At 47.6% G+C, this 16,354-nt stretch overlaps 1 protein-coding gene across 2 annotated transcripts in view; it reads right to left on the bottom strand.

Annotated features, from left to right (window-relative positions):
- WAPL (WAPL cohesin release factor) overlaps positions 1 to 15,057 on the bottom strand; it is a 54,877-nt gene extending 39,820 nt beyond the window's left edge. The window contains exons 1-2 of one of the 2 annotated variants that reach the window (XM_054982576.1): positions 14,760 to 15,057; positions 9,879 to 10,399 (exon numbers count right to left, since the gene is read on the bottom strand). In XM_054982576.1, coding sequence (XP_054838551.1) covers positions 9,879 to 10,377 — 499 coding nt within the window. In that variant the 5' untranslated portion in view covers positions 10,378 to 10,399; positions 14,760 to 15,057. The remainder of the gene's footprint in view (positions 1 to 9,878; positions 10,400 to 14,759) is intronic. The other variant, XM_054982577.1, reaches the window with a different exon arrangement.
- Between the last annotated feature and the right edge of the window lie 1,297 nt (positions 15,058 to 16,354).

Genomic DNA, 16,354 nt, shown 5'->3' with positions numbered 1-16,354 from the left:
TGTGATGTGCACATGTTTAACTGGGCCATAGGTGTTACAGCTGTAGTAGCAGCCATAAAACCCAAAAAGGTCTGAATGGCTAATGCTGACTGAAACCTGCACTTAGTAAAACACTCTTTATTTTATATGCCCTTTCCACAGGGAGGAAGGCCTTATTTGCTCTGCTATCAAGCATGGCCCCTTGAGGGTGTGAGAACAGACTGTTTTGAAATTTATCACCAAATCCAAGATTTGGCACATGTCAATCACCAGTGTAACTTGCTCCTGCAGCAGTTCCCTTCAAGTTTCTTAAATCAACCAATTGTCTAAATAAGGATAAACAGAACATCCTAAAGTTCTCAGATGAGCTTACCATCACAGCCATGCACTTAGTAAAAACTCTATGTTTTGTAGCTAGCCCAAAAAGTAACATCTGATACTGAAAAACTTTACCATTACAGGTAAAGTGTAGGGATGTTCTATGAGATGAGTGACTAGAAATAGGAAAGTAGGCATCCTTTAAGTCCAGTACCACAAACCAAGAGTGATGGGGTACAAGATGCAATACCATATTCACTGTTACCATTCTGAACTTGCAAATGTAGATAAACTTATTGAGACCTCTAAGGTCTAAAATGGATCTAACGCAAAACAAAAACGGAACAGGTATCGGTACCTCCTGTATGGCCCCTTTCTTTGGTAGGACTACTAATTCAGAATGCAACCCTTCAGAGAAAGTATGTTGAGATAAATGAGGGAAGCTCTAAGTCGGAGAACAGTGAAATTCAATTCCATAACCAACTTGTATTAATTTTCAAAACCCATGAATCTGTAGTAACTTTTTTCCAAACTGGGATATAACTAGCCAGCCTATCTCCAAACACTACTGACTGTCCAGAACATAGCCAGAATTGTTTATGTTGGTTCTGGGGTTCTTTCCCCAAGGGAGTCTGACGTCCCTGGTGATCTAGTGTGAGACTGCCTGTGCTGGTATTGGCCCTGATAGGGTTGGTTTTGTCTATAAAGAGGATACTGCTGTTGGTATGGTTGGAAGTGGTACGACCTGCTCCTTTATGATTGTTGCTGGCGATATGGGTATCTTTGAGTGGGTTCTTGTATGGGTGGCAGCACTCCGTTTGACCGGGAAGTCTGCCTGTCTTTCCTTTTTTGCGAAAGATATTCATCCATCTTTGTTGAGAATAAAGTCTGTCTGTCAAAGGGGAGATCTTCTGCTTTGCCACACGTTTCAACTGGCAAGGTGGTAGTTGGTAGCCAGGCGTGCCGTCTTAAAACAATGGCCGAAGCCAGTGCCCGCGCAGATGAATCAGCTGTGTTTCTCCGAGCATTGATCTACTGCTTGGAAAGTTTTAACGCCTTTTCGCTAACAACTTTTGCCAGGGTCTTTTTATCCTCTGGTAACTGAACTATGAAGGTGTTCATTTGGTTCCATAGGAACACTTGGTACACCCCCATAATAGCTGTGTAATTGGCTATCTTGATGTTCAAGGCTGCAGAAGAATATATTTTTCTACCCAGGCTACCCAACTTTCTGCTCTCTTTGTCAGAGGACATAGAGTGAGGGCCCTGGCGCTGTCTGGTTTGCATTTCCTCTATTACCAAGGAGGAGGGTGGAGGATGTGTAAAAAGAAATGGAAGAAATGTCCTCTCTAGTTCTGTAGAGGCTCTCTGATTTCTTAGAGGCAAACAGAGACAGGTTTCTTATAGATTGTATTTAACAGTTCTACGAAATATTCTATAATAAAAAATGCCACATTAGTGGGGTTTCTGGAATAGAGGTGCTGACGGATTTTATCCTTCAGTTTAGGGTCCACAGACAATATCTCGATGTCAAGAGATTTGGCCATTTGCACCAGCTGTTTGGTGTCCAAGCAGAAGTCATCCATTGGAAAAGTGGATCCTGTCCCCATTATGCCCTCATCCAGTGAAGGGTTGGACAGAGGGCTTGGGCTTTTGTCCTGTTGGTAGTGCTCCTATTCAGATTCTGACAGGTGATAGGACATGGAGGACATGGGTATTTCATATTGGGATCTATAACCCTTTGTTAAAAAACCCCAAAGGTTGATACAATGGAATGAGCACAGTAGGGTTCACTGGTGTCAGTTCCATAACGAGAAGGTGGTGCGTGCTGGAACTATGATTGGCATGCATGGGAACAGCAAGGTTGTCTGGTATCTTGAGCACTGGTCCAGTGAAATGAGGATGGAGGTGGCTCAGCTTGCTCACACTCCTCTGTGGATGAATGTGATGATGGAGATCTCGAATAAATTGATAGGGTGTGAGGTTTGTCCATCACAATGACTTTGGGAGGTTCGTTGGTCTTTGACTCCAACTATTTGGCCATCTGCTTCCCTTTAGGGGAGAGGTGTGCCTTAGATTTGGCTTTCTTCCTGGAACGTTCCAAGAACTCTGCTAGAGCCTGACTCACCCCGTCAGGTGCAGCCCTCGACAGATCCGAAGATCTCAGGTCTGAGGACATGGATACGATCTTGGTCAATTCCAACCATTCCTTTGATGTCTTATGAACAGAGGAGTGCACCGCCATTGTTTCCAAACTGCTGGGTGACCTCGATGTTGTTCAATGACACTCAGGAATGTCCTTGAGACTTTGAGTCTCTGGAGTCAGATGCTTCTCTCAACTCTGATTCGAAATTATTGGATCTGAAGAGGTTGGGGCCAAAGTGGAAGATGAAACCAACAGATGTTGGTCTTAACTGGTTGATTTTGCGCTCAACATCAGAGCTGGGCCAGAAGTCAGGTGACCAGAGAGCTACACAAGAGCGGAGAATTTTGCTGCGTTAATTGAGGGGGTAGCAAAAGCTGTGAGGACCCGTTCCCATAGAAGTGCCTTGAGCCTCATTGCTCTCTCAGGCCTCGCCTTTGGGGTAAATTTTTGGCAATGGCCACATGCCGTGGCATTATGTTCCTCCCCAAGGCACTTGAAGCATATGGAGTGACCGTCCGTTCCTGTCATCTTAGTTGCACAGTTGAGGCATATGGAGTCACTGTCCATCCTCATCATCTTAGTTGCGCACAGAGCACATCTTTTAAACAAGGCTTTTTCAGCCATACTTGCTCTTTTTCTTTCAGATGGATTCCCAACGTGAAAATCAAGGCCTACTAAAGGGAAGACAGAACACTAAAGAATCTCTTCAGTTGGCGGCAAAAGTGAAACTGAGGGTAAGAGGTGCCGTCTCCCACAAGCACACTTGGTTTCAGTGGGAAACGCTGCACATGTGCTCTGGAGAAACAGGCACCCTGTAGTAGATTTTAAAGCTATAAAACCTCACCATTTGGTAGGCCTGACAGACAAAGAATAGTAAGTTATTCACCATCTTACAAAGAGTTCAGAGGAAGATTTTTATGTCTTTGTTGTAACCCTAAAAGCTTTACCAAATTTTAACCTCATGCAACTGAATCGCACCTGACTGCATGCATGAAGGAAGGGATGCAATCAACACTACCACTACATATGGTAGTTATCAGGAAAAAGACTTCTTTTTATATGAAGTACATGTAGCAGCAGACTCCTATTAACCATCCTCTCTCACTCGAGGAGCAAACAGGATAGTGCTAAGAAAAATCTCCAGCCATGCTTGCCAGCTTATACCCACTTCACACCAGCTGCACCCTGTGCTAGTGGTAGCTCCCCAGAACAGACAGACTCACTTCTGCCCGTCATAAAAATATCAGAGCGGGGGGGATTTGTCCATTTTTACAAAAGGAAGATTATCAGCTGCTGCTTCAGTGATGAGAGAACCACCAGCCCAGCATGGGCGGAGCAGAACACTGACGAGCTCCTTCAACTATTAATGGAAGGCAACTAGCATTAATCATCCGTCGCTCCCTAATGGTTAATACAGGTGGTGACACTCCCTCATGAAGACAATGAAGTGCAGGAGTAGTATCTTAATATATGACTTAAATCAGTTTAAGTTGCATATTAAAACAACAATCCGCACATACGTTCATTAAGTGTGTGAAGACAGTCAACGCGCAACCATTATACCTCACAGCTGGCCGTGTCAAGAAATAACACTCAACTGCTTAGTTTTACACTCCCACTTTGCCAGAATGGGTGGCTTTGGAGAAGGCTGGCAGTCAATGTCAAATAAAAGCAGCAGCCAGGAGACCAGGCAGGGAATCCTGGATTTACTTTCAGGTAACCTGAGAGAGAGGTAGCTGAGTAAAGCACACGTGAAGCTGAACTAGTATACTGAACTAGTAACAAAGGCCACTGTGGGAAAAAATACAACAGGGTCTAGAAAAAGGAGTGTGGGCAGGTGGGCATTGCCTCCTCCTCCGTGACTGATCTCGGATGGGTCAAGGGAGGGTCACTGATGCCTGCACCGCTCCTGATCCCCTGGATGAAGAGGAGAGTGGACATCGCCGCCTGTTCTGCTCCTGATCCCCGCTAGGTGAAGGTGGGTGGCAGACATTGCCACTTGCTCCATGCCTGATCCCGGCCTGGGTTTCCCACTGCGCCGTGCTCTCTGGAGGCATGGCCTGCCTCACCTGGGTCTCCCTCCACAGCAGCGCCCTCTGGAGGCACACCAGGGTAGGAAGTGAGTTGGCAGGAATACAGTTAGCCTTTTATATAGTAGGATAATTTTATTTATTTATTTATTTTTAGGATAAGACCACAGGTCCATCAAGGTCAGTATTGTCTACTTAGACTGGCAGCGGCTCTCCAGGGTCTCAGGCATAGGTCCTTCCCATCACATACTGCCTGATCCTTTTAACTGGAGATGCCGGGGACTGGACACGGGATCTTCTGCGTGCAAGGCAGAGGATCCTCCGCTGAGCCTCAGCCCCTGCTACGTGACACACAACCATCTTCCCCCTCCCTCCAACTTGCTTGAAAGTAGCTTAAAAACTGGCTATTCTGATCCGCATGCAGGGCCAACTTCCTGACTCCGGCTGCTTTGCACAACAAAGGCAACAGCTACACATTTGTATTTGAGCAGAGTAACATCACAATTTAAACTTGCAAGAAACCTAGGCAGTACATTAGTATCTTATTTAGATATTTGTACCCCCCTTTTCTCCCCACTGGGGACTTTACATGCTTAACAATTATGGAGCCCTTCACCGTTGCTCCAGAATTCAAATCATCAACAGTTTCAGTGAAACAAGAATCGCTGACACCAACAACCTGAAGACTCCACCAAGAGGTCAGCAGACGCCAGCGGGGAGGACAATGCTTGACCCTGGACTTGGGTAAACAGGCTGCAGGCAAGCCTACTACAGTCACAGTTCTCAACCACACCGAGGTTTCAGAACCTTCTAGATCAAATTTTGGGGAAGTGCTGTGTCCTAAAGCAAGCAGCTGTTGGTAGCTGGCACTTACATGACATTTTCTCCAAACTGCATACTAAACAGTAGCTTGCCTAAAGTATCTAGAACAAAATCTGAGGACAACAGCATCTTAGACTCCAACAAAAACCTCCAGGCTTTCGAGTCAAACATCACTTAAAACAAAGTTCAAGCGTCCGGTTCAGTAATTCTACTCAATTGCAACACAGCACTGCATGCAGAAGAGCCTTGCCAGAGTGACCGGAAGGCTCTTAAAGGCAAAGGCACGTTCTATAGCATTTCTTCCTCTAAGATCAGTCTAAGCAGAGTTCTGCGTAGCGACTGCAAAAACGGAACGTGATGTCTGAGAAAGGCCCGTCTTCCAGTGACTGCATCAGCTGTTCCCAGAGCCAGCAGTCTTGTTCATCCTCTAGTGACGGGCGTCAGGGCAGCCGTTTATCCACGACTCACATTCCTACGGTAGACCTCTACGAAGCATAACGATCACATGGAAACTGTACTTTAAAAACTTCATTCACATCATCAGTGCTGGTTATAATCATGCGGATGCAATAAAGCTATCTTGACTTCACTGCCTCGACACTCTCAAAACCGCAGAAGTTATTCAAGAGCTGCCCGAAACTTACTCTCCACTTCTGGGAAAGCATCACGCTGCCTTCCTCAAGTGCCCCGTGTATTTAGGTACGTATCTAAAGTAACAAACAGTATCTTGGGTCACAACTTGGAAGCGTGGTATCGAGACTGATCACGTGATTTCTGATTGTCCATGGGTTTTATTTAACAAAATTTATATCCCACCATTCTGCCCTCACACAGGCCACCAAGGCAGCTAACAAATTAAAACATACATAATAAAATTACATTATAAAGCCATTAAAATGCATGTGTCTAGTCAAGAAACGCTTGTTATTTTTTCCAAGTATTAAAGAATCCAGTTGAGTATTGCTCTATGGGATTTCATTTAAGCACACCAGAGGCTTCAGAAAAACAAATCATGTTTACCGTCTATTCTTGAGCAGGTGGGTTTGGCTAATGAGCAGTTATGGCCCTGTGATAGTCACCCAACACTTGTATCCCATTATACATGAAATCTCTTGCCCAACTTTTAAATTTAATATTTTCAAAAATAGCAATGTAAAATAGCTATGTAAAAATAAAGACAGGAGTTAAGCAGAGGTGTACTATTGCAATCTTATACGAATCTGCTGCACGTTATGCAAACCACGGACAGTAAAAGCACAAGTTAGTGAGATGACTTATTTCCCTGTTTCAACAGCAATATACTAAATTATATGTTATAAATATTATATATAGATTAGATATCGGGGTCTCAGGCAATCACTAGAGCTCTTCAAGTTGGGGATACACAAGTCCAACTTTTCATTCTACAGCAGAGAAAGTAGAAAACCGATGTACATTTCTGCTTTCCCCACATCTTATACTATGCAAACTAACTTGCACAGTTTCTAGTCTCTAGAGGTGCTGGTACCATCTGTACAAGCATTCATAGAATGGATTAAGGGGGGGGGGGCTAAGCCATCAGCATCAAAGGGAAGGTCTAGGAAAGCTGGTTCTCTATTTTTTCATCATGGCTTTGCAGTTGATCGCCAACTGTCAACAGCAGAAGGAAGGGCAAAATCCAACCCTCCATTTTCCATCGGTGCTTCTGCCGCTACAGAGATTTTAAACTGAGAGCAGCCGAGAAATCTTATACAAGGGTGCATAAAAGCTCCTGTGACTTCAACCAGATGCCCTCAGTGGCTGTTGCTAGGCACCAACTAACAATTAAGTCAATATTCCGGCCTTGGTTTTCATTAGGACAAGGCAGGAGGGAGGGGGCAGGGCCCTTTCTCGGACTGTCTGGGCCTTTGAGGGAGGACTCACGAGGGCCAGGTCCTTCGGCAACCACTAGGTGGCTTGATACCACATGACATGCATGACTCACCCAGGACTGGCTGTTTGCTACTTGCTCAGCTGCAGCCCCCACCCACCCCCCCGCAAATATAGTGTAGTGGTTAGAGTTTCAGAGTAGGATGTAGGGGACCCAGGTCCGAATCACAACTCTGCCATGGAAGCTCAGTGGGTGACTTTGGGCCAGTCTCAGACTAGCCTACCTCTCAGGGTTGTTGTGGGGATAATATGCAGGCAATAGACACGATATAAGCTGCTTTGGGACCCACTGTGAAGAATGGCAATATATAAATGAATTAGTAAATAAAGATAAAGATGGGGGGGGAGGCACACTGTTTAGTAGATTTGAACGAGAGAAGAACCCAGGGAAAGGTGAGCCTATGGAGGCTGCCAGGAGGGAAAGAGAAAATCGTGTGTGGAAAGGGATGTAGGGGAAAGTGAAGCACCTCAGAAAAGTCCTTGCAGGTTCCCCACCAAGTAACTGGGCCTGGCTCAGTCAGCACCGTGCAACTGGGACACAACTGGGGGAAGCTACTTGGGGTGGAAAGGGGGATACGGGAGCAGACAAAGGCGGAGGGAAAGACTGGGAACCAGGAAAAGGGGAGAGGTTTGGGGAGGGGGCAGGGAAGGGAAAGAGGATATGGTGGGGGAGAGGAAAATGAGACACCCCCCCCCAAGTCCTTGCAGGTCCCACCACTTGGTATCTTCTAATTATTGCTATAATAAAACCAAATTCTTAACTCGTCTCATGATTTTATTAAAGCTATGACACGAATGTTGCATATAAATAAATATAGGCATAGCCTTGGCTGTCATCACAGCAAAGGGATGAGGTCTGTCCCTAGCACCAGTTCCCCACTACTTCGGATCATTCCATTATTGCTTTAAAAAACTCTACTTAACTGAATATTGGAACTAGTACAGAAAACAACTTGTTAAGAAATGAACTAATCTCCCACCACTGAACAGAGGGAAGTTAACATATATAGGCATATTACTTGTGTTAAGAACCCACCCCACCCCGAATAATTCAGTTTTGCAGTTTGTTGAGCAAGAATTGGCGCTTTCCTGACCTCTTCAAACAATGTCAAAAACGCACATTACTCCATATGGCAAAACTACTGACGTAAAATGATTCGCTGTCTGAGGATTGCTGAGACACACTGCTAAAAATACCAGCGTCACAATGAAATTTCTAGGCACTACCTAGTGCCTAGGATTTGTCAAGCCCGGAGATAAACTAACTTAAAGATTATCAGTTAGGAGAGTAGTTCTTGGGGGTTATTCAGAGACCGCATTGTCACCAGGTTCAGCTGAAACCTCTCAATGTACATTTTATTTTCATAAAAGTTATTGCAGGTAACCTGCAACAGTTCGTAAGTTCAGGATGCAGGTCACTTTACACAGGCCTCAGGTAGTATGGATGAATACTTGTCAGAGATGCTTTAGGCTGATCCTGCACTGGGCAGGGGGTTGGACTAGATGGTCTGTATGGCCCCTTCCAACTCTATGATTCTAGTACCCTAGCCTAAACTATTAGCAATGTAACTTTTAATTGGTAATACATTGAAAAGTTTAATAGACTGACTAGTGAGAGGAAATTTTCATTCGTGCAACTTCCAATTAAAGGTACCCATATTTACTATGTGGGCCATTTTAGTTCTGGTGTATTACTGTGAGAGGGAATTATATACATGGCCATTCCTCCTAAACTCTAACTTTTGTCTATTAAAATTGAAAGTGCTAGTAAATAAAAACAACAGTATTCCACACTCCCAGACTTCTGCGCAAGCCGTCTTCTGATAGTGGGAACTTCAAAGCGGTGGTGGTAAGAAGTGCTGTCAAGTCATAGCTGATTTAGGGTGACCCCTGTTGGGGTTTTCAAGGCAAGAGACTAACAGCGGTGGATTGTCACTGCCAGACTCTGCACAGCAATCTTGTCTTCCTTTAAGGTCTCCCATCCAACTACTAACTAAGGCCTACTCGCTTAGCTTCTGAGACCTGCCGAGATTGGGCTTCTCCGGACTACCCAGGTCAGCATAACTTCAGAATGCCAGGACCCAAAGCACACATATATTTGCAAGAATGTTTTTATCATCAGTGTTCATGTGTTTGTCTTTCAGTGGCCAACACACAGAAAGGCAGTCATCACAGAGGTTTGACAGTCTCATTTTAAATCCATCAGTTAGTTGTAGAGGCTACAAAAATCCGTCAACTGGGAAGTCCGTGTGAAATATACTACATTTTATAAGACTGAGGCAAGTTCTATTTCTTCTCACTCATTGCACAGCACCGTTGCATAGGATTCATTTGTAACATACTTAACTGATTTGGGCATTCAATAAATAATGACCATGTTTTGTTATTTCCTGCTGTAGAAACCCATTAATTTTTAACGTATAAAAATATTACATACTACTTTGATTTTGGCAAGCTAGCCATTTCATCTAGCTGCTAAAGTGAAGACAAATGTTATCCAGCAACCCCACATGCAAATATGAACAGTTCCCAAGTCTTCTCTCCGTCCCCATTAAATAGAGAGAGCAATTGAAGCAACATGTCGGGAATGCTACCAAATCTGGGAAGAAGTATTATGTGGCCAGCTGCAAGGCAAACCTAAAACATTAATTCTGAACAGTATTACTCCAACATACCTGCAATTATAATTCTTGCGCTGCTGCTTTTGATGTCACCCTCCTCCAAACTTCTGTTAGGGATATTCTCTTTTAAGCCATGTGCAGCATTATCAAAAGATACACATTTGCTGGACAAAGCCTCTTCGCTGACTGACTGAGTAACTTTGCTGTTAGATTCAAGTACAGAAGAGAAGTCTCCAGACTGAGAAGCTTCAATGGATTCCAGCTGACATGAACTTTTAGTCTGCGAAATATTCTTTGAAGATACCGGTAGAGATTCTTCATCACTATCAAATCCAAATGGATCTTCTATTGCTTCTTCTTCTATTTTGGGTTTTTTAGGAATTTCAGAAATGTCCGGCTTGATGTTGGGCCTCTTCTGTCCCAGCTTGGCCATAAAAGTAGTTTCTCCCCATTTTGTACTAAGAGTGGTCCGTTTGTTGGAAAAAACTTCATCAAATTTTGAACTGCCATTACCCCCTTTCCTGCTATATGTCTTTCCAAATCTGGATGTCATTTTGACACCTCTTTCATATTCTCTGTAAAAGAAAAAAAATCCTTTAGAATACCATCTTAATACATTAAACAATACAATCAGAAGCTTTTCAGCCAAATTTAGCAGTGGCTAAAACAGCAACTAGTCATGTGGCACATGACCACAAAGAGCAAGCACGAGCAGAAAATGAAACATTTTAAGTTCAGTTCCTATATCCAGAAACAGTTCAGATATTCTGGAATGAGCCTACCTTGACCAAGTACTGTATAAATACTTCCTGTACATAAATACTTCAGGTGTACTATCAACAATATTCATTTTAGAAGACGTCTGGTTCAAGCGGCACTGAATCTCGAATGGTTCCACACCCATATCTGAAAATCCACTAACCACGGATGGAGAGGGAAAGGTTTCTTCCACCTCTGGCCACACTGGCGCTCAGGGGCTGCCGCTGTGATACTGTCTGGCATCAGAGGCTCCCTCACCCTGCTGTTGCAACTACACAAAACTTTTGTCATCATGGACAATGTGGGTTTCTTTTCCCTGTGGACTGAACAACAGCTGTAATCTTGCCCTCATTATAGAGGTACTCCTAATAGAAGAGCACCATAGGCAGCTAGTAAAGGAAGACAATCAATCCATCGCACTCTTTACTATTATCTAGAAGACAGGCAAGGTGTGCTGACTGCTGTACTCCAAGAACAGATGGATAAGACAACCTCTAAACACTTTTCAGGCACCGAAGCATTTCCCATCGCTTACAAGATTTACGAGACAAAAACCAGATAACAAAATTCTGAAGGAGTTATTTCAAAATGGAAAAGAGTCCAGTAGCACCTTTAAGACTGACCAATTTTATTGTAGCATAAGCTTTCGAGAATCACGTTCTCTTCGTCAGATGCATGGAGGGCAGAAGGAAACTGGCCAAATATAGAGGAGGAGAGGGGGGGAAGGGGGGGAGGAGAGGGGGGATGTAAACAACTCCTTTGATATGGAGATGCAGACAACGTGATTCTCGAAAGCTTATGCTACAATAAAATTGGTTAGTCTTAAAGGTGCTACTGGACTCTTTTTGATTTTGCTACTACAGACTAACACGGCCAACTCCTCTGGATCTATTTCAAAATGGGTTACACTGGTTCTGCAGTGATCCACAAGTGCTAAGATACTCAGACACTTTGTTAGTAGCTGTCAAAGGGAATTAGCTTACCAATGATCACTGAAATCAGGAGCAGTATCAGCATTCTGAATTACGGCTATTACCTCCGAAGAGATGGGACTGTTTGGACAGCAAGCACTGACCGAGTCAGATGCTGGAGTAAAGGGCAGGGAGAACTATTATTTAATATGGATTTAGCAATAAGCAGTGAATACTTTAGCAGACACATGAAATCAACAAAGGTCGACCAACCATTTCTAGACCTCATTAACAGATTAAAAACCTTGCATCCTCAAGTCACAGAAACCAAACACACAAAAAATATTTCTCAGAATTCAGCTATGAACTGTCAAAAGCCTCTCTGATCACCCTAGGACAGGGGACTTCAAACTTTTTGAACTAGAACCCACTTCTAAATTTATTGCAGTTTTCAGGATCTGTGTGTGTTATGTGCCGTCACGTCGCCTCCAAACTATGGCGACCCTATGAAGGAAAGACCTCCCAAACGTCCTATCATTAACAGACTTGCTCAGATCCTGCAAACTGGAGGACGTGGGTTCTTTTATTGAGTCAAGCCATCTTGTTTTAGATCTTCCTCTTTTCCTGCTGCCTTCCACTTTTCCTAGCATTATTGACTTTTCCAGAGAATCTTGTCTTCTCATGATGTGACCCAAGCACGATATCCTTAACCTTAGTTTTGTCATTTTAGCTTCTAGGGAAAATTCAGGTCTGATTTGATCTAGTACCCACTTATTTACATTTCAGAATCTACCTGCCAAGTTATTCCATACTATAACTCACCTGTCTGAGTCATACCCCACTATTGAAAGACAACTCATAGTTTAAGAGTCAGTGAAAGTTTGCTGAGTGTCCCGGGGGCCAGCCACACATTCTCAGCCTAACCTACCTCACAAGGTTCTTGTAATAAAATGGAGGAGAGGAAGAGAACAATGGAAACTGCTTTGGGTCCCCAATGGGAAGAAGGGAAGGGGAGTGATGAAGAAAACACTAACCCTCCTAAGAGCTGAACACCATTCGGCTAAAAACGAAAGAACAGAAATTTCAATGTGTCTATTCAAGACAACTATTGTGCAGATGAGCCAATACTGAAAAATGTATTGCATTTATTATATTTTGGCCTCCTTTCAAATTTAGGACACTACACTTCAAAGTACTTAGGATGCTTAAAAAGGGCTGTTTTGGTTCATCATGCACATGATGGTAGGTTGTCTTTCCATTGTAAAGTCTCTCCTCGCATTTCAGACACTGTTGGCAGAAATTTATTTCTTCTTGTTTGTATCACACCATGTCAGAGACTCAAAGTTGTTTCCAATAAGCCACATACAATATAAATCAAGCCACAGTTTCGCAAAACAACCACAAAGTAGTGTTTATTATAGTTGTTAGAAGTCTAGACATTACAAAATATGATTTAACTGTTGCTGGATTGTGAAGAGAAGACCAGACTTTTCACCAGATAGAGCTTGTGAACAGCATCCCTAACAAAAAACCTTGGTATGCTGCATCCAGTACTCTGAGTACTCCAAATCTGAGTGTCTCCATAATCAAGAGTAGGTTGAAGTTTGTTAGTGGCAGGTGTCACAGGTTACAAGAAAGCAATTCCAGAGTCATTAATTTAGGTCGCCATAGAAATGGTTTTGTTTTTAAGCTATTAACATGTTAACTGTTTCAAGCTAATTTACGATTATTTGACAACTGCACACAAATATTAGCGAAGCGAACATAGCCATCTTTACTTAAACACATTAACTCATTAAAATTGCAAAATAAAACAGATAATCTCAGTAACATGTGACCTTACGTGCAACTGTACTACAGGAGGCTGGCAGAAGAGGCAAGACACCTGCTTTGAAGAACTCCCACTTGCATCAACGCGACTTACCATTCCAAAGCATAACCATTTATAGAAAACATTATTCGCCAAGTGAAGTTTACAGCCAGTCAGCACACCTCAATTCCAAAACAGCATCTTTTAAAAAACACTAAGAAATATCAGGAAAGATGTTTATAAGCTTTGCATGTAATGGTGTTGTTTAATGTCACTACATTCGGAACATTTTAGAAACGCCAAACACTGCAGTAAGTCTGAAGACCTATATCAGATTAAACACATTCTAAAAGCCAAAGTACCTTGCCAAGAGTTGAGAATAAACCTCACTAAATTTAAACTGCAACAATTAAGCACTTCTTTTCTCTATTAGAGCCACCTTGGAATATCTCACTTTTACCACCTACTTTACAGCCTAGTCCTTTTCACATTACCAACAAAATACTGAACTTGATGCATTGGGGCGGGGGGGGGGGGCGGGGGGAGAAGAGCCAAAGAACTTCGAGAGCTCTCCTAACCAGAGGGACTCCAGTCTCAGCCCATGGAACCAACCGGCTTGGACAGGAATAACTCCTCGGGATCGCTCTGCCAGTTTGCTGCCTGCACTAGTAACCCTGCTTGGCAGACTTCTGACGTGCGCCTTGCCCGCTTAGCCCTTCCGAGAAGAGGCGTCCCTCCCGCAGGCGCCTCGACCATCCCTTCCACGCCTTGCCGGGGGACGACGGGCCCGTCTCCCCGGCTGCCCTTCCCTGCCCAAAGGGAAGCGCAGCAGCAGCAGCAGGGCGGCCGCCCCAAAGGGAAGCCGCGCGGGGAGGGGGGGGAGGCGCCGCCGTCATCGCCCTTCCCAGGCAGCGCGCCTGCGTGCGGGGGGCGGGGGGGGGGAGAGGCGGCCCGGGCCGCTTCCGGACGGGACGGGGCTGCCCGGGGCCGGGAAGGGAAGCGAAGGGGGCGCCCCCCGCCCGCCAGGCCAAGGAGCCCCGCCGAGCCCCGAGCGGAGCCGCCCTCCCACGGCTGCGCCGGCCCCGAAGGGACGTTTCCGGGGAGGGGGGCAACGCGTGTCCCCCCCATCATCCGGGGCCTGCGTGGCGGGGGGAGGGGGGCAGGCCCACAGACGGGAGAAATCCCCTCCCCCCCCCCGCGCCCCAGTCTCCCAGCCACCCACCAGGCCGCGCCGCCCGCCCGCCCGCCTCCCCGGAGGCCCGAGCCGGGCGGAGGGCGCTGGCAAGGCCGCTCCCCGGGCGGCGGAGGGGCCTCTGGCCCCGCGTGAGGGGCCTCCCCGCAGCCTCCCGCCCCAGCCGCTCCCGGCCCCGTCGAGGCGCCTCCCGGCCTGCCCGCCCGCCCGCCCGCCCTCCCTCCCTCTCTCCCTTCCGCCTTCCGCGGCCTGCCCGGGCTCACCTCAGCCAGGCCCGGGCGGGGGGGCAGGCGCCAGCCGGGGGGGGGGGAGCGGCCCTCTCCGGGGCCCGCCCGGCCGCTCGCCCCTTCCTGCCCTCGGCCCTGCGGGCGACGCCCCCGGCCGCCCTCCGCGCCTGCCGGGCCCCGCGCCCTGCGCCCGGCCTCAGGCGCCGAGTCCTCACAGCCGCCGCCGCCTCCTGCGCCTCCGCCTGCGCCGCCGCCTCCTGCGCGCCGGGACGGGAGCGACTACTGCGGCGGCGGGGTGCGCAGGGCCCTGGACCATCTCGCCGCCATTTGCCCGCTCCTTCCGTCACTGCGCCGCACACACTCCGCCGCCCCCGTCCTCGCGGCGGCCAATCGCGGCCCGCCTTACTCCGCGGACCAGGCCCGTGGCGCACTGCGCCTGCGCCGGCTCTTGGCACGGCGGACGCGGGGCTGGAAGGCGCGTGCGCGGGGAAGGGCTGCTGGGATTTGTAGTGGCGGCGCAGACGGAGGCTGCTTCGCGAACCTATGGAGGCCGAGACGGCTCAGCGCAGTAGCGTTTTCTCGATTGGACCCTCTCTTGAGGCAGGTTCGCGGCCTCCCCTCGCTCGCCTCCATTCCGCGAGGGCGGAGAGCCGGGCGCGTGCCCGCGGGGCGTGGCCCCGTCAGCGCCGGCCGGGCTCCCTGCCGTAGGCCTCGATGGGGGCGGCCGGGGCGGGGCGGGGTGGGCTGAGGAGGGTCCTTCGACGGCCCCGTTACCAAACGCGCAAGCCGGCGGAGGCGCCGGGCCCCGGGGCCAAAGCGGCCCCGCTTCAAGGGCCCCGAGCCCGGCCGCCGCCGCTGCGGGAACCAGGCGCCGCCTGCGCCTCCCCCGGTGTAGCCCGCGAAGGCACCTCCTGCCGGAGGCCGCTCCCGAGGCCCGCGAGGTCGCCGCAGCCGCCCAGCCGGCCCTCAGGGACGGGGCCCGGGGAAGAGGCGGGCTGGAGGCGGCCGCTGCAGGGAGCGGGGCCGCGGTAAGTGCGGGGGCCGCGGGCCTGCGAGGGCTTCGCAACCAGCGCTTCGAATGGGGCCTGCTGAGCCCTTGACCCCGAGCTGGAGCGGTGTGAGCCCAGAGAGGAGCCTGGCTGTGGTGTTGCGTAGCAACAGGAGGCGCCGGGGTGTCTTCGAGGCAGGCCCTGGTGGAGCGTCTCCGGGGCTTTTTTTCTGGGGAAAGAGGTGGTGGGACTCAGGACCCGAACTCAGGACTGCACAATGAGGTCGCGTTGGGTCAGCTGGAACAAGGGGGGAGTTTTTTAAAGTTTAAATCTCCCTCCACAAAAATGGTCACATGGCCAACAGCCCCCCCCCCTCTCCAGACAGAGGGGAGTTGAGATTGCCCTCTGTGGAAATGATAGTCATGAGCCTTGTCACCTCCAATCAAGAACATATTTACTGGAAAATATGCCATTGGACTACAGTTTCAGGACATCGGATATTTTACGGTAATGTTAACAGTTAGGAAAACTCCCAGAATCTCTACTAATTCTAAATGTCAGGATCTGGTTTCAAAAGATGTCCAGAGATTTTAGTACTGCTCAGCATATAGAATTTCCTATTCTTACCACTAAACAACGGCT

Source organism: Eublepharis macularius, chromosome 6, assembly GCF_028583425.1.
Source record: "Eublepharis macularius isolate TG4126 chromosome 6, MPM_Emac_v1.0, whole genome shotgun sequence".
Lineage (NCBI taxonomy): Eukaryota > Metazoa > Chordata > Lepidosauria > Squamata > Eublepharidae > Eublepharis > Eublepharis macularius.
Note: the sequence above shows the minus strand (reverse complement) of the source record. Positions and strands in the feature narration are given on the sequence as shown.